The sequence below is a fragment of the Acanthopagrus latus genome, chromosome 10 (genome assembly GCF_904848185.1).
Source record: "Acanthopagrus latus isolate v.2019 chromosome 10, fAcaLat1.1, whole genome shotgun sequence".
NCBI classification, from domain to species: domain Eukaryota; kingdom Metazoa; phylum Chordata; class Actinopteri; order Spariformes; family Sparidae; genus Acanthopagrus; species Acanthopagrus latus.
In genome coordinates, this window is record NC_051048.1 from 1,401,817 (window position 1) to 1,416,970 (window position 15,154).

Below are 15,154 nucleotides of genomic sequence, written 5' to 3' on the forward strand. Positions count from 1 at the left end.
AGGTATCAAATTATTTTAAATAATAATAACCATTAAATTAACTGTCTTTAAACTGTGTAAGTGATTATTACTGTTGTTACTGTTATAATAATCGGATAATAACAATAACAACAACCACAACAATACTACTGCCAGCAGCTACTGACATTTAAAGGGGCACTATGAGGTTTTGGGGAAGAAATTCAAATATTACTATTTTAATATTTACAATATTAATGAGGTAATAATACAGACTTTTGTCTATAAGTGAATAAGGTCCCACAACACTGTTTGAACACTTGTAAGCAAAGTAAGACAGTATAAATTAGAAATATATTTCAGATCAGTTTGTTTATTCAGTTTATTCGGTCATGCAGACGAAGAGAGTCTGATTATTTTGCTGTTTGTGTCTCTTCTTATTAACATTTCTGCCCCAAACTACAGACTGCTCCTTTAACTGTCAAGTTTTTAATCAACATAGTTGGGAATAATAAGAACTCAGAATTAAAATAGCTGACATCTCTTGTATGGAACCAGCAAAACATAAAACATCTTTGTACCCTTTTCAGGAACTATCATGTGTTGAATAAATTAAAGTTTGCATGTATCATAAGCAACTGTAACTTATTTTATTAATTAAATACAAATGTATTGTCAAACACTGTCCAACTGTACTTTTGGTACAAATAACAAACGTTACATTTTTCCCAAATAAACAAGTTTATTTTCATTAGACGAAAAAGTTCTTGGATGTTTTCCGAAACACAAGCATCTGAGTTATAATTCTGTGAGACACTTTTTTGAAAAATTGCTTGATTTTGTTTGAAACCAGGAATGATCTGCTCAATATAAGAAGAAACTTCTGACTCTCTGTCACAGACACATTTGGTTTGTTCCAAAAAAGTATGTAGGTTCATTAACCAGGCATACGATATCTTTACTTATAATAACTTTAGTGTGATCGTTTTGAGGAAAGACATATTTGTCTCATCCTCACATTCACATTTATGAACACAGATTCATCACTGGTGGTTTTGTTTTCTTGTCAAGTCGTATCTAGAAGGAGGATCTGACACTGCAGGGATCAGATCCAGGACCTGCCACAGTGCCGTCCAACAGCACTTACTTCCATATTCGGCACCAAAATGTCTGAAGGCACAGTTACGACATGTTTCAAAACATGAAACCAACTGCTTTTTAATCGCTGCCACTGTCGCTGTCATCCTCTTCCTCTTCCTCTTCCTCCCCGTCCCCTTCTTCCTCCTGCTTTGTTTCTGTTTCCTCTACAAGTCCTGAGAAGAAGTCGTTCTCTCCGTGGGCTTTCTTAGTGAGAGACTTCATTCGGCCATGTTTCTTCTTCCTCTTGCGGTATTCGTTGACAGTCATGTTGGGCAAACTGGAAATGTCCCAGAACTTGATGAGCTGGTCGTGGGCGCTGCTGACCAGGAAGCGTGAGTCCCAGGACTTGGCGAGCTCTTCGATGGGTTCGCCGACATGCTGCCCGATGCAGCCCAGGACCCGGTTGGGAAGAAGGTTCACGGCTCTGATGGAGAACAGACAGAACGTTAGTAAACTGTCATGTCGTGATGCTTTGAATAAGAAGGTCCTGAGCAAAGTAACAGGCAACAAGTTAGGCTGACTGGTCCTAGACTGGTGGCTATCAGGAAGTCAGGAGTCTAAAAGGGATTTATACCAAAGTAAACATCCAATGAACTGATGACTGTGACTGAGTCGTCCAACAAAGACAAACTTCACTGTACTGCACTTTGGACCTCTTTAGATCTTAGACCATCTCTGGCCATCTCAACATTGGTTGGGACCATTTAAAGACCAGGTTAGAGCATCAAAGGCCATTTTGGATTATTGACAAACCAGTTTGTACCATCAAATAACCAACTTAGACTACTAAACGACTACAGATCAAGTTGTGGACCTTTTTAAAAACAAGCCACCAGGTCCAATGGTTCTCAAACTCACCGGATGTAACCGTCCATGGAGGCGGTGCACATGATGTTGTCGGTCACCGGGGTGATGCACTCAACCGACTCAGCCTTGAGGGCAAAGCGGTCGCTGGTGGCTCCGAAGCCATTCCAGTTGAAGATGTAGATAGTCCCCTCGCTGGAGCCGCAAACCACCTTCTTGCCCCGCTTCATCAGCGCCACCGAGGTCAGATCGCCACTCTGGTACTCTGACAACAGCTCGAATCTCCGCCTCTTGATGTTGAAGACACCCATGGTACCATCACCACTGTACCAGATTACAGCAAATGAAATTAGAGCCTGGATTTGAAGGAGACCGATGTGGGCTAAAACCCTGGTATAGAAACAATGTAGCTCAGTAGTAATTACCGTCATTACCTGGCAGTGAGGAGGATTCTCTTGGCCTGGTCCACGGCGATGTCACTGATGTAATCCTCATGCTGTTTCAGATCCATGATGTCCGTCCCCTTCCTCATATCCCAAACCTTCAGACGCAACAAATCAATAAGTTACAGCTCAGGGAGGAAAATTTGCTTCATCCGTCAATACACTAAAATCTCAAAACCAACTTCAGACCATTTTGGACCCTTAACATGCTATTTTGTCTCTTTAAGGACCATTGAGACCATCATCAGCTTGGACCACCAGCTTAGACCATTAACACAATGCTGGACTGTGTGTAGTCTATCCTAAAGAAGGTAGAGACCAACTAGGACAAATTAAGAACCAAATTAGACCAACCAAAACTATTTTAGACCATCAGAGACCAACACTGTCCCCTAAAACATGGAAAGACAGTTGAAACACAGGTCTAGCCGGTCCAAACCAACTTAGACCAAAAAGAAACCATAGACCTTGAGGGACCATCAGACCAAGGAACCAATTTAAACCATCATACCAAGCAGAACCTGTCAACAGACCAGCTCACTGGTCCTTTAAAGACCTTGAACATGGTTTAAAGTGAGGGTAAGGCTTTCTGTCCGGACCTTGAGTGTGCCTCCGTCGTCTCCGGTCGCCAGGATGTTCTCGTCCACCAGCAGCAGGCTGTTGATGGGAGCTCCGTGCGCCCCTCGGATCCTCGTCACCAGCTGTCCCCGCTCCGCGTCCAGCAGGTGGATGTTTTTGTCCCGGGAGACGCTGTACAGCTTCAGCCCGTCCGCGGAGAACCGCACCTGGCGGCAGGACTTCATGTGATGTCCGGACGACCACAGCTCCCGGTTCTCCCCCTCCGTACACGAGTAGGAGTACGCGTACACGTCCCCGTCCACGTCCCCGCACACCAGGATGTCCCTGCTCGGGTGAAGGGCCACCGTGTTGGCGATCGCCTCCAGCTTGATGTCCTCCGGGGTTTCTCGGATCTTCGGCTCCGGCGGTTCGCCTCCGTCCGAATCTTCGTCCTCATCCGGGTCCGGATCTGGGTCCTGACCTGCATGCTCTGAGTCTGAAGTGTCCGGGTCTCTGGAGGTTTCTGGGGCTTCTGTTTTGTCAATGTTTGGAGGATCTGTCACTGTGGACGGGACTTCAGCGTGTTCACTGGACGCCGCCATGTTGTTTTCTTTCCTTCTTCTTCTACGCTGTAAAGATGGCAGGTGACCGTTGATCAATCACACCGCCCTCTACAGACAGAACTGAGTAAATATAAAGTGTTGAAAATAAAAATGAATAAAATCTTAATGACATCTCACTGTGGCCCCTCCACTTAGGAATGAACTTTAATAAATAAATGAAAAAAATAAAAATCCGAACTGAACGGTCACCATTGGCTGGTTATCCAGCCAACCGGAGGGCAATGCGGAAGTGACGCCAGGACGCTAAAGATGGCGTCAGATTCAAACGGCTCCTGGATGAACGTCGCTGTAAGTGTTTATAAAAGTTAACTACTGGGTAGTAACGAGTTTTAATATTAATACAGCTCTGTTAGAAGTTTATTCAAACCGTCTCGTTCAGGTTAAAGCTGGTTTGGAGTTCAGAAGCTTCGGCTGAATATTAACCGAGAAAAGAGGCTTTGTTTGTGTTGTTTATCGTCCGGGAAACAACATTCCATTCAAGACATGTACGGATTCTATTTTGAATTGCTGATTGACAAAACACTAGACACTGAATAATGTCTGTTAACACGTTCGCCGCATCGTTACAGCTTCCTGGTGAATTCGGCATAGAATAGCTCCTTTTAGCAGCACTTAATACGAGTAAAATCTCACCTGTGAGTTGTTGATAGTTATTAAATGCCGCCCAACGACCTACACTAAGAGTTAAGAATGATAAAGATTGAAATCACATGGAAATCAGCAATATTCGGTGTTGTAACATGTACCGAAGTGTAAAGATAGTGTTCCGAAATCGTAATTAGTCTCACTTCTTGTTATTAAACGGGTGTGTTTCGGACGATATGATGGTGAGTGCTTAATTCACAGATTTATAAACGGGAATCGTATTTGCTTCACGTGAGGCTGAGTGCGTCTGCTGGCAAGGCAACATCCGCAGCCGAGCAACCAGCCTCCACCCCCGGTGCCACACAGCCTCCACCCCCGGTGCCACACAGCCTCCAGGGTCCCTGCTGGTTGTCCGCAAAGTCACTTTAAATAGAGATCCATCAATAGGCCGTTCAGTACTCGTTAGATATAGCTATGAAAAATAATAATTGTTTTACTAGCTTATAATAAAAGTCTAATGTGTCTTAAGGGTTATTAGATTCAGCCCAGCAGCGGAGCCATGCAGACAGAACCAGCGGAGCGGAGGAGGAAGCCTGGCCGGGAGAGGCGCGGGGAGAGCGGGCAGGGCCGTGGAGAGCCGCGGGGGAGCTCCGAGGAGGAGATGACAAGGTGTCCCCTAACAACAGCACCTGTGACATTAATACCTCTGTTACTACTGTTGGTAACTACATGTGGATGCAGACATGCTGATTTATTAGTATATTTTCCATCCAGTATCTGCTGACACTCATCTGTTCTGACTGATGAGAATAATTTCGACCTCCAATCTCAAAATTGTAGTTTTTTAAGTCCAAAATTATTGCTTCTTATCTCAAATTTTGACTTTTTCTTTCTTTATTTGGATTTTATTTAATCTCAAATTATGGCTTTTGTGTCATAATTCTGAGAGACAAAAAAAGAAATTATGAACATATAAGTCAAAAATCTATATTATCAGATACAAATCCACAATTGTCTAATATTAGTGACTTATTTCTCATAATTTCGACTATTTGTCTCATACTTTGACTCACCATGGCAACATTTTTACATGTTCTCTGATGTAATCTGTGCATCCAGCTCACTGGTTTTGTTTTGAATCTCCTCCAGGTTGATCCTCACCACCAGCCACCAGAAGGAGAAGCAGGCAGGAGCGAGAGGAAGAAGAGAGGGAAGGGAGGAAGAGGAGCGAGGCCGGAACAGAAGCCGAGGAGATGGAGGCAGGAGGGCGAGGGAGGCGAGGAGCAGGAGGGCGGCGTCTGTCGGAGGAGAAGGAGGCGAGGAGTCGGAGAGGCTGAGGTGGAGAGCCAATCAGCTGGAGAAAGAGAAGCTGGAGCTGACGGCGAGCCACAACCAGGAGGTGAGAGTCACACAGCTGATGGTGCGTTCAAGTGCTTCGCCCATCGTCCGTTTCCTCAGTGGTGAAGATGTTCGTTGGTTCATGTGGCAACAAGATGGACGTAATTTCTGTAGAGCTTCAGCCATCCAGTGAAAAATCAATGTTTCATCCACAACACAAAGATATTCAGTTCACTGTCAGACAGGAGGAGGTCAGGAAGTGTAGAGAGGTGGTGATGAGGAGGAGAAGAGAGTGTTTACTCAAGAATCAATGAATCGGTGATCGATATATCTGCCGTGTGATGGAACGGTTGCAGCTGTAACCTCTTGGTGTGTTTGTGTCTCAGCTGTGTCGGCTGCAGGCGGAGCTGACCCGGCTGAGGTCGACGGTGGAGCGAGGAGAAGCTCAGCGGGTGGAGCTTCAGTACGAGCTGACGGTGAGCCGCAGAGACGCCTCCGAGCTCGGCAGGGACAGGCTCACACTCACAGGTACACGAATCAAACGCACCCTCAACGTGCTGAGCCGGGGTCAACAGGAGAGCACCTGAGTTACTGTGTGTGTGTGTGTGTGTGTGTCAGAGCGAGCAGCGCAGCTCCAGCAGAAGGTGGAGGAGCTGCAGAAAGCTCTGGACATCACCCGGCAGGCCAGAGAGGAGGACCAGCATGCTTTGCAGCAGGAGGTGGAGGAGCGAGACCGACTGATCCAGAGCTTCAGCTCCGAAAACCAACGACTGCACCGCCTGCTGCAGGTCACACACACACACACACACACACACGCACACACACACACACACACACACACACACACAAACACACAGACACACACACAGTGGATGGACACTGAATGTGTGTGTCGTCCAGGATCACGAGGAGGCCCTGGAGGAGACGGAGAGGAGAAGGACGGAGGTGCAGAAGGAGAGAGAGAAGGAGGCGGAGCTTAACAGACAACAAGCCAATGACCTGAAATACCTGACGGAGAGAGAGGAGAGGAGCAGGAGGGAGAAGGAGGTGAGGAGGAGGAGGAGGAGGGGGGGCGGGGGTTGAGGAGGAGGAGAAGGAGGTGAACAGACTGTGTCTCCTCTCTGCAGGTGTGCGATCAGAGGATCAAGGTTCTGGAGTCAAACATCGAGGCCGAGCGAGCGGCTCACCTGGAGACCAAGTTCAACTCTGAGATCATCCAGGTAAGACACACACACACACACACACATACACACACACATACACACACACACACTGTATTGTATATATTAACCTGTGACCCGTCTCTCCCTCTCGGTGGTGCTGTGACCCGTCAGCTGCGGGTCCGGGACCTGGAGGCGGTGCTGGTGGCGGAGCGGTCCGGCCAGCAGGAGGCGTCGTGCAGCCTGGAGCTGCTGAGAGCTCAGCTGAGGGAGGTGGAGCGAGCCTACAGCCTGGAGAGAGAGAGGAGCAGCAGCACTGAGCACGCTCTGCAGAGGTACACCTGCTGCACAGGTAATCTATTACTTCAGTTACTGCTTTATACTGATGTGTGTGTGTGTGTGTGTGTGTGTGTGTGTGTGTGTGTGTGTGTGTGTGCAGGCTGCAGGATGAATACGAGCAGTGCAAGTCTGACCTGAGCGTTGCCTTGGAGACGGAGAGGAAGACGACCTCTGACCTCACAGAGAAGCTGGAGGAGGAGGAGAGACGGCACGCCAACACACACACACTGCTGGAGCAGGTAGCACACACACACACACACACACACACACACACACACACACACACACACACACACTTGCAGCAGTGTATTTGAGTGAACTGACCCTTTAGTCCTCCTGGTTTCTTCTTCTGTGGTCAGGCAGCTCAGAGACAGACGGACTGCATGAAACACATCAGAGACACACTCGAACTACACAACAACGCAGGTATACACACACACACACACCTGCTGGAACACCTGACACTGTGTCAGAGGGTCTGACTGATGGTGTGTGTGTGTGTGTGTGTGTGTGTGTCTGTTTCCTCCAGCAAAGCATGATGGGAATGTGAGTCCTTCTGCTGAAGTCCTGCAGCTGCTGAAGACGACACTCAACACCTGCCAACACAGACAGGAAACCACTGACAGACAGGTAACACACACAGACACACACACACACAGATAACACAGGTAACACACACACACACACACACACGGTTCATCTGTGCGTCCTCCTGCAGGTCGAGGATCTGCTGTTTGCATCAGAGAAGCTTCAGCAGGAGAACCAGATGCTCCGACAGCTGACCTCAGACCAGAGCAGACAGCTGGAGGTAGATCTGATCCCAAACCAAACCTCAGAGGAAAAACACACGTTTTAACATCAGACTAGCTCACCTGTCTTCACCTGTCTGCTGCAGGAGTCACGGCAGCTGCTGACCAAACTGGAACAGGAAGTGACTCGCCTGCAACAGGAGAGCTCTGATTGGTCGACGCAGAGCCGAGGTCTGCAGGCCGAGCTGGAGAGAGAGAGGGAGGAGAGGGGGAGAGAGAAGGAGGCGAGGGAGAAAGAGAAGGAGGAGAGGACGGCAGAGGTGCAGAAGATAACAGACGACTACCAACAAGAGTCAAAGGTGATTATTTAAACTAATATTTTCACTGGTTGGAGGAAACACCTTCCTTCCTCTGTGTCTCTCTGTGTGTTGTTGTAATTTCATTATGTTGAACACATTTAATTAAACAGTTTATGATGCTGAGTAAATCCAATAAAACCATATCACACTGTGTGTGTGTGTGTGTGTGTGTGTGTGTGTGTGTGTGTGTGTGTGTGTGTGTGCGTGTGTGTGTGTGTGTGTCAGGCCTGTCTGTCCTTCCTCTACTGTATCTACCAGCGCCTGCTGGCCAGCTGCGTCCTCCTCAATCAGTCCCAGAGCATCCTGGGTAATTTCACCTGGAAGGAGCTGAGTGACGTCATCAACGAACAGGTTGACCTTCTGACCTCTGAACTCCGGAAGGCCAACGACAAGGTGTGTGTGTTAGTAAACACATCATCACCAGACTCCCTCAACAAATGTGTCAGTTTAGTGAGTTGTTGAGTTGGAGTCACTTTATAAACTCTGTCTCTGACTCATTCTGCATTATTTGGACCTTCTTGTTAATTCGGCAAATGTTCTACATGAAGATATTTATTAGTTTGTTTAGAAAATGTATCTGATGTTCGTGTATATTTACATACTCTCAGAATTGACGAGCTCTCTCTCTCTCTCTCTCTCTCTCTCTCTGTAGATCGCCCACCTGCAGAGTGTGTGTGAGAAGAAGAGTGTGTGTGTGCGTGAGCTGCAGCGCAGTCAGGAGTGTGTGTTGTCTCGTCTGGAGGAGAGCGTGAGGAGGAGGGAGGAGGCGTGGAGCAGCCAACACACACACGCTGTGACACAGCTTCAGAAGGAGCTGCAGGTAACACACACACACACACACACACACACACACACACCCTCAGGTGTTGTTATATCTCAAAGATCTGATCCTCAGTCAGTCGTGTCTCCCTGCAGAGCTGAATCAGCAGACGAAGACGTTTTCAGTCGACTGTCCTTCTGCTCGACTCGTCCATGAAGTGATGACAGAAACTCACATCATCACTTTAACTTTGTCGTCCCGAGAGGACGGACGAGTTCACAGCAGCTGCTGATGAAACTAGGACACGTTTAACAAAAGACACAACACTGAAATCATAGAAACTTCTGTCTCGTGTCTCTGCACTGATTTCTTCAGCTGATTGCTCGCCTGCTCTCTGTTTCTCAGGTGTGTCGTTCTCAGTGCGACTCCCTCCGTGACCACGCCTCCTCTCTGACCTCCGACCTCTCGCGGCTGCAGGGCCTCCTCTCTCGGAGCCGCAGGGAGTCGGCCTCCTTCCTGTCGGCCTGCGCTCTGATGGCCGGAGCGCTCAAACACACACAGCGCCGTCTGCAGACGCTCTGCCAGCAGAAAACACTCCTGTCCAGACGGCTGGCGGAGAGGGAGGTGCTGGAGGAGGAGGTGAGGAGGCTGGCCGGAGCCCTGGGAAGTGATGAAGACGAGGAGGAGGAGGACGAGGAGGAGGGACGAAGACGAGCGGAGAGGAGCAGGGCAGTGAGGCGGTGGAGGAGGAGTGTGTGTGTGGTGCTGGCGGTGAGGAGGTGGCGTGTTCTGGCCCAACAGACGGCGGTGTTGTTTCGGGTGGAGGTGGGAGGAGGCGGGCCGGCTGTGTGTGTGTGTGGAGGAGCGACTACGGCAACACAGAAGGGTCAAGACTCAGTGAGAGCAGGTGGGAGGTCACCTGTCTGTAAGCTGCTGATGGATGTGTCTGTTTCTACTGACGAACTGATTAATTGTCTGATTGTGTTTCAGCTAAAGATGACGATGATGATGATGATGATGATGAAGGAGTGTGCGCTCGCTGGCTGCGCTCTAAATCTCTCGCCTCCGCCATTTTGTCCTCCGTGTCCGACCTGCAGGCGGCGCTGTCACACAGGGGTAACACATGTTTCTATAGAAACAGCTGTACAGCTTCAGTTCTGTCACCATGACGGTTCACTGTCAACTCTGTCTGACTCTGCAGGCTCCTCCCCTCCAGACGTGATGTCAGCCTCCCGTTCTGCTTTGTCCCGCCTCCTGGATCACCTCCTCAACCAATCAGAAGTGCCATCCAGTCTGTCTCACTGCACATTGGACAAGGACACGCTGAGCGGCCGGCTGAGACTCGGCCTGAGCAGACTGACGCCTCCACAGCCGAACACCAAGGTCAGCAACACACTCGTGTCTTTGTGTACATGTTGTGTCTGTTTGTGGACATTTTGTGTCTGTTTGTGGTTGTTTTGTGTCTCTTTGTGGACATTTTGTGTGTCTTTGCGGTTGTTTTGTGTCCTTATGTTAGTCTCCACCAGCCGACCTTTGACCCCTGTGTGTCCTCCCATCAGGCCCTGGTGTCGACCCTCCAGCAGCACTTCCTGCTCTTCAGCCAACGGCTGCACTCGGCCGAGGTGGAGAGGCGGAGCCTGAGGCTGGAGGTGGCCAATCTGAAGAAAGGCCTGCGGCAGGAGAGAGCGGAGACCAGCAGGACGGTGAGGCTCGACACACACATCAGTACACACCTGTCTGGTGAGCACACACACCTGACTGTGTGTGTGTGTGTGTGCAGGTCCCAGCTGAGCGCTTCAACAGTGTGTGTGTGGAGCTCCGTCAGGCGCTGAGCAGAGAGCAGGAAGCTCAGGCACTGATCCAGGAGCAGACGGACCGGCTGCACACACTGCAGCGCCGAGTCGACACACACACCTCGGAGCAGGCGAACACACAACACACACTCGGCCAGACGTCACAGGTACACACGGTCCAGACGCACAGGAAGTGCTAACAGGAGATGCTAACGGCTAATTCAGCATATTTTTAGTGATGCTTCATGCTAGTTCAGCCTCCGTGATGTCATCTATGATGTCACATGGCTCCAGGTAACACGAGCTTCTCTGTGCAGTCTCTGTTGGAGGCTCGGCAGGAGGTGAGTCGGAAGGAGCGCTCGCTGAGGATTCTGGGTAAGCACCTGTCGGGGGTCCAGAGGGAGAGGAAGCAGCTGGAGGAGAGACTGCGGCAGGTGGAGGAGGAGCTGAGGGAGGCCGGCAGGTAACACTCACCTGTGTGTTCAGTGAGAGGAAGCACGGACGAGTTTTTACAGATGAATCTTTACTCTGATCTTTTGTTTCCACGCAGACGTAAAGATTCGCTGATCAGCAGCATGAAGGCTGCGGAGACGAGCTGCAGGGAGGTCAGAGACAGTCTCGTCCAATCACGTCGCTCCCTGTCGGCTCAGCCCCGCCCTCTGCCGCTACACCTGGAGCTGAGTGGAGCAGAGAGCATCATGGGAGCTCCTGAGGTGGCGGCGTGTCAGGTAACAGAAGAAGAAGACTGAGTTTGCTGTATGTCTGCGTAGCGTCCGTCCTCCATGACTCCTCCCCCTCCTCCGTCTCTCTGCAGAGCCTCCTCACCGCCGTCGCTAACCTCCATCACACCTGCAGCTCCAGGATCGACTGGCTGGAGCAGGAAGTCTCCGCCCACCGCAGTCACGTGACCGCGCTGCGCAGCGAGCTGCAGGACGCCTGTCTCCGTGACAACCTGGCCTTCGTCCCCGTGAGACGCCTCATCACAAACTAAGTATCTGAAGGATCTGACGTTTGATTTTGTTTAAACTAAACGTCTTTCACTTTCTCCGTCTTTCAGGTGTCTGAGTTTCCTGAAGTGTCTCCGTTCACTGACGTAGAAACCTCTGCACCTGTTCCCCTCTCAGATTTGTCCAAAGAGCCGCCAGTCTGTTTAAACCCCGCCCCCTCTCAGTCAGACCCCGCCCCCTCATCTCCTCGCTCCAAACCCTCCAGGACGAAGGAGAAGAAAACCCTGAAGAAGAACAGAGGAGGGAGACGATAGAACGACGGACAGGAAGTCAGACGAGCCCGTCCAGACGTCCTGGAGATCCTTGAATATTATTGACCAGGCAGTGAATGTATAATAATGAGGAGTTCTTGAAAAGTCTTGAGAGTTTTTGTGTTAAGTTTCTAAAAAGTCCTGGAACGATGTGAAGCCGTCGTCAGTTACACTCACAGCTGGTCGGTGACAGACAGACATATGGGTGTGTGTGTGTGTGTGTGTGTGTGTGTGCGTGTGTGTGTGTGTGCGAGCGTGCGTGTGTGTCTGTGTGTGTGTGTGTGTGTGTGTGTGTGTGTGTGTGTGTGTGCGAGCGTGCGTGTGTGTCTGTGTGTGTGTGTGTGTGTGTGTGTGTGTGTGTGTGTCAGAGCAGCAGCTGGTTTTAACCTTCAGTAAAATATTTCTGCTCCTGTAAATGTCGACCGTGTTTGTTTGTTTTGGTTTGTTGACAGAAAAGTGTCACAAACGTTTAAAACGCTGCAGTAATCTGATTACTTTTCATCTGTCTGTATGTGCGTCGCTTCAATAATCAGGTTTCTGTTTCTTTATTTATTTTCAGTGTATTTATGTTCATGTTTTTGAGAACACTGTTCAGGTCCTTGTAGTTGTTACAACATGTAAGAAAGTCTGTATAAGATGTTTATCAGCATTAAAAAGGTTGTTAAAGTGTTAATAACGTTATGAACTCAACTTTTCAGACCGTCAGTAAATCTCGTCAGTAAATAGCTCTGTAATATTCGTCTCTGTCCAGTGAGCGTCCGTCCTTTCACTCTAAGTTTCTATCGCTCTTCTTCTTCTTCTTCTTCTTCTTCTTCTTCTTCTGCTGATGTTCCACCATCACCTGGGGATTGTGACCGGGGAGAATGACGCTTCTTCCTGTTTATGTTTGCTTCCTCTGTGTCGTTTCTCCAGGAAAAACTCAGACTGAACATTGTAGTGAAAGTGATGTTTATAGGGAACAAATCTTAAAGGTGGATGATTTTCTACACCGTGACGTCACGATTGAATCTAAAATGAGACGCGAACGCAAGAACACAGTAACACTTCAGTTTTATGTGGAACATGACAAACTGTACTGCTGCATCAGCACTCTGTGTGTGTGTGTGTGTGTGTGTGTGTGTGTGTGTGTGTCTCTGAGGATTTCTACTAAAGTCTGAACACAGAAGACGTCCTGACGCTCACACACCCTCAGGCTGAGTGTGTGTGTGTGTGTGTGTGTGTGACAGCAGATTAAGTCACACACACACACTTGTGCTGATTCAGCCAAACAGTATTTCTTCTTCTTCTGTCTTCACAGATGTTTGTCTTCTCTTCTGTGTCTTAAAGCTGCACATGTTGTCAGGCGGATGATGCTGTTTGAGCTCTCAGGGCCACCGTACTCTCACATGTTCTGTTTTGTTCCACAGCTCTCAGAAAGCCTCCTGACGTTGACAGTAACTGGTGTGACTGGAGCCATTAAGTCTCGTCCTCCCTCCCCCTGCGTCTGTTGACTCTCCTGTCAGGCGTTTTCAATGGAGCGGCTAGCTTAGCTTAGCATCGCCGACAGGACGAGCTGACTCTGGCGTTTCCAGTGAACAGAAGACGTCCAAGCGTGCAGCGGTCAGAGTTTGTCCCGCTCTCAAACGACAGATTAAGTTTAATTCCCGACGAAGCTGAAGTGACAAATGTGAAGCAGGCAATGAATCCAGTCCGTTAATCCCAAAACAAAAGAGACGATCCGGCACCGAGCGACGCGACCGGATCACAGACTTCTGCTGCCCACAACAGGAAGTCTTGTCTCAGTGTGGAAGATGTTTAAAGGTGCAGTTCACCCAAAAAATAAAACTCAGTCATCCAGAGGTGAAGAACAGTAGTCCTGGTCCTGCATTCAACAACTTTTTTGGAAGGAAGGATAGAAAAATGTCTTCTCATTTCCGCCAAAAAAACCCCAATAATAAATCTTAGTAGATGTTTTTGTGACTCTGTAATCAGCTGAACAGCAAGACAGACGGAGACCAGGAGGCCACGAGAGACAACAGTTAGCTAGCATGCTATTTCATGACTGAATGTTCAGGTTTGTAGAACAAACACTGAGCGGAGGAGCTGCAGTTTCCCCAGTAAACACACCGACGTCTTCAGCGTCTCAGTGGACCAGCAGCTCGACTTTCTTACTGAATGTTCCCAGAAAATTCACATTTCCAGATTCCCTCGTAGACAGACGAAGCAGCTGGTTTAGCTTTTTCTTATATGACGCTTTACAACGTCGACTTCTTTCAGCTAATAACCCCCAAATCTTCGGAGGAACGAGGACACACACTGGACAACATCCAACATGGCTGACACTCGCTGACATGAAGAACGATCACAACTCGCCCCGTCCAAAGTAACTCGTGACGACCTCTCTCCATCTCTTCTCCTGGTTTGTTTGCTTCTGTATCCGAGTTCATTCACTCAAAACAGCTCATGGAAACGCACCAGGTTCACATTTTGATTTTCTGCGAAGTTTGTCTCCGACATCGTCAGAACACGTCGTGACAGAACCAAACATTTTAAATGAGACGTTGAGATGATTTCCGACCCGACTTCTCGTTGAAAACATCGGATTTATGTGTGAAAATACTGACAATTCAGAAATAAAAGCCGTGTGTCGACGACAACTCTGAAGTTCCAAACAAACGAGCTGAGATCTGCGACCACGATGATGCTGCAGCCATGTTTATTCATCAGCATCTACAAGCCGTTAGAAAACTGTCGGGAAGCTAAGAATCAAATATGTGCTGGAGGTAAATCAGCCCGAAGGCAAACACTCGACTCTGACACCACAAAGTGTCAGAAAACAAGTTAATCCCAGTTTATTGGTTAAAGAATCTGTCGTCTCTTTGTTCCTCGAGCTGAAGTGACTTTAATCCTCAACTCGCTCCTGAAGTCGTAACAGGATTAAACTCTTGAACGCAGCTTTTCATTGAATACGAGCTGAGCTGAGCTGAGCGGTCGACACGAAACCGCGACGCTGTTTGAAGCTCGTTAGAAAAATAAATGAAATAAAAACACTGGAGCGAAATGTGTCGGCGTCCTGGTTGTGTTCTGGAGCTCCCTCATGAATATTCAGCGCCGGCTTCTTTATCTGGAAAACTTTTACGTTTCATCTCGTCGTCCTTGTTCCTCCCTGCCTGCTGTCCTAGTTGTACCTGCGACAACACACACACACACACACTTAAACACACACACACAAACACACACACACACACACACTTTTCCCAACAGCGACGGCCTCAGTGCCAAGTTGGACCGGCAACAAAGAGAAACCG

General features: G+C 48.7%; 2 protein-coding genes across 2 annotated transcripts; one reads left to right on the forward strand and one right to left on the reverse strand.

The window, feature by feature from the left end:
* Positions 1 to 311: 311 nt before the first annotated feature.
* Positions 312 to 3,646, reverse strand: wdr55 (WD repeat domain 55). The gene is made up of 4 exons (XM_037112866.1): positions 2,945 to 3,646; positions 2,337 to 2,443; positions 1,957 to 2,226; positions 312 to 1,522 (listed from the first exon to the last, which is right to left on the reverse strand). Exons 1-4 carry the CDS (start codon positions 3,503 to 3,505, stop codon positions 1,177 to 1,179), a joined length of 1,284 nt encoding a protein of 427 aa, XP_036968761.1. The 5' UTR covers positions 3,506 to 3,646; the 3' UTR covers positions 312 to 1,176.
* A 38-nt stretch (positions 3,647 to 3,684) lies between these two features.
* On the forward strand, positions 3,685 to 11,975 carry LOC119027543 (coiled-coil domain-containing protein 171). The gene is made up of 24 exons (XM_037112865.1): positions 3,685 to 3,814; positions 4,641 to 4,780; positions 5,261 to 5,510; positions 5,836 to 5,977; positions 6,068 to 6,237; positions 6,350 to 6,496; positions 6,577 to 6,669; positions 6,784 to 6,944; positions 7,049 to 7,187; positions 7,308 to 7,374; positions 7,478 to 7,578; positions 7,667 to 7,756; positions 7,844 to 8,056; positions 8,282 to 8,449; positions 8,709 to 8,876; positions 9,222 to 9,723; positions 9,807 to 9,932; positions 10,018 to 10,199; positions 10,376 to 10,519; positions 10,597 to 10,776; positions 10,927 to 11,072; positions 11,160 to 11,337; positions 11,424 to 11,576; positions 11,667 to 11,975. The coding sequence occupies exons 2-24, from the start codon at positions 4,671 to 4,673 to the stop codon at positions 11,868 to 11,870; spliced, it is 3,834 nt and encodes a 1,277-aa protein (XP_036968760.1). The 5' UTR covers positions 3,685 to 3,814; positions 4,641 to 4,670; the 3' UTR covers positions 11,871 to 11,975.
* The last annotated feature ends 3,179 nt before the right edge of the window (positions 11,976 to 15,154 follow it).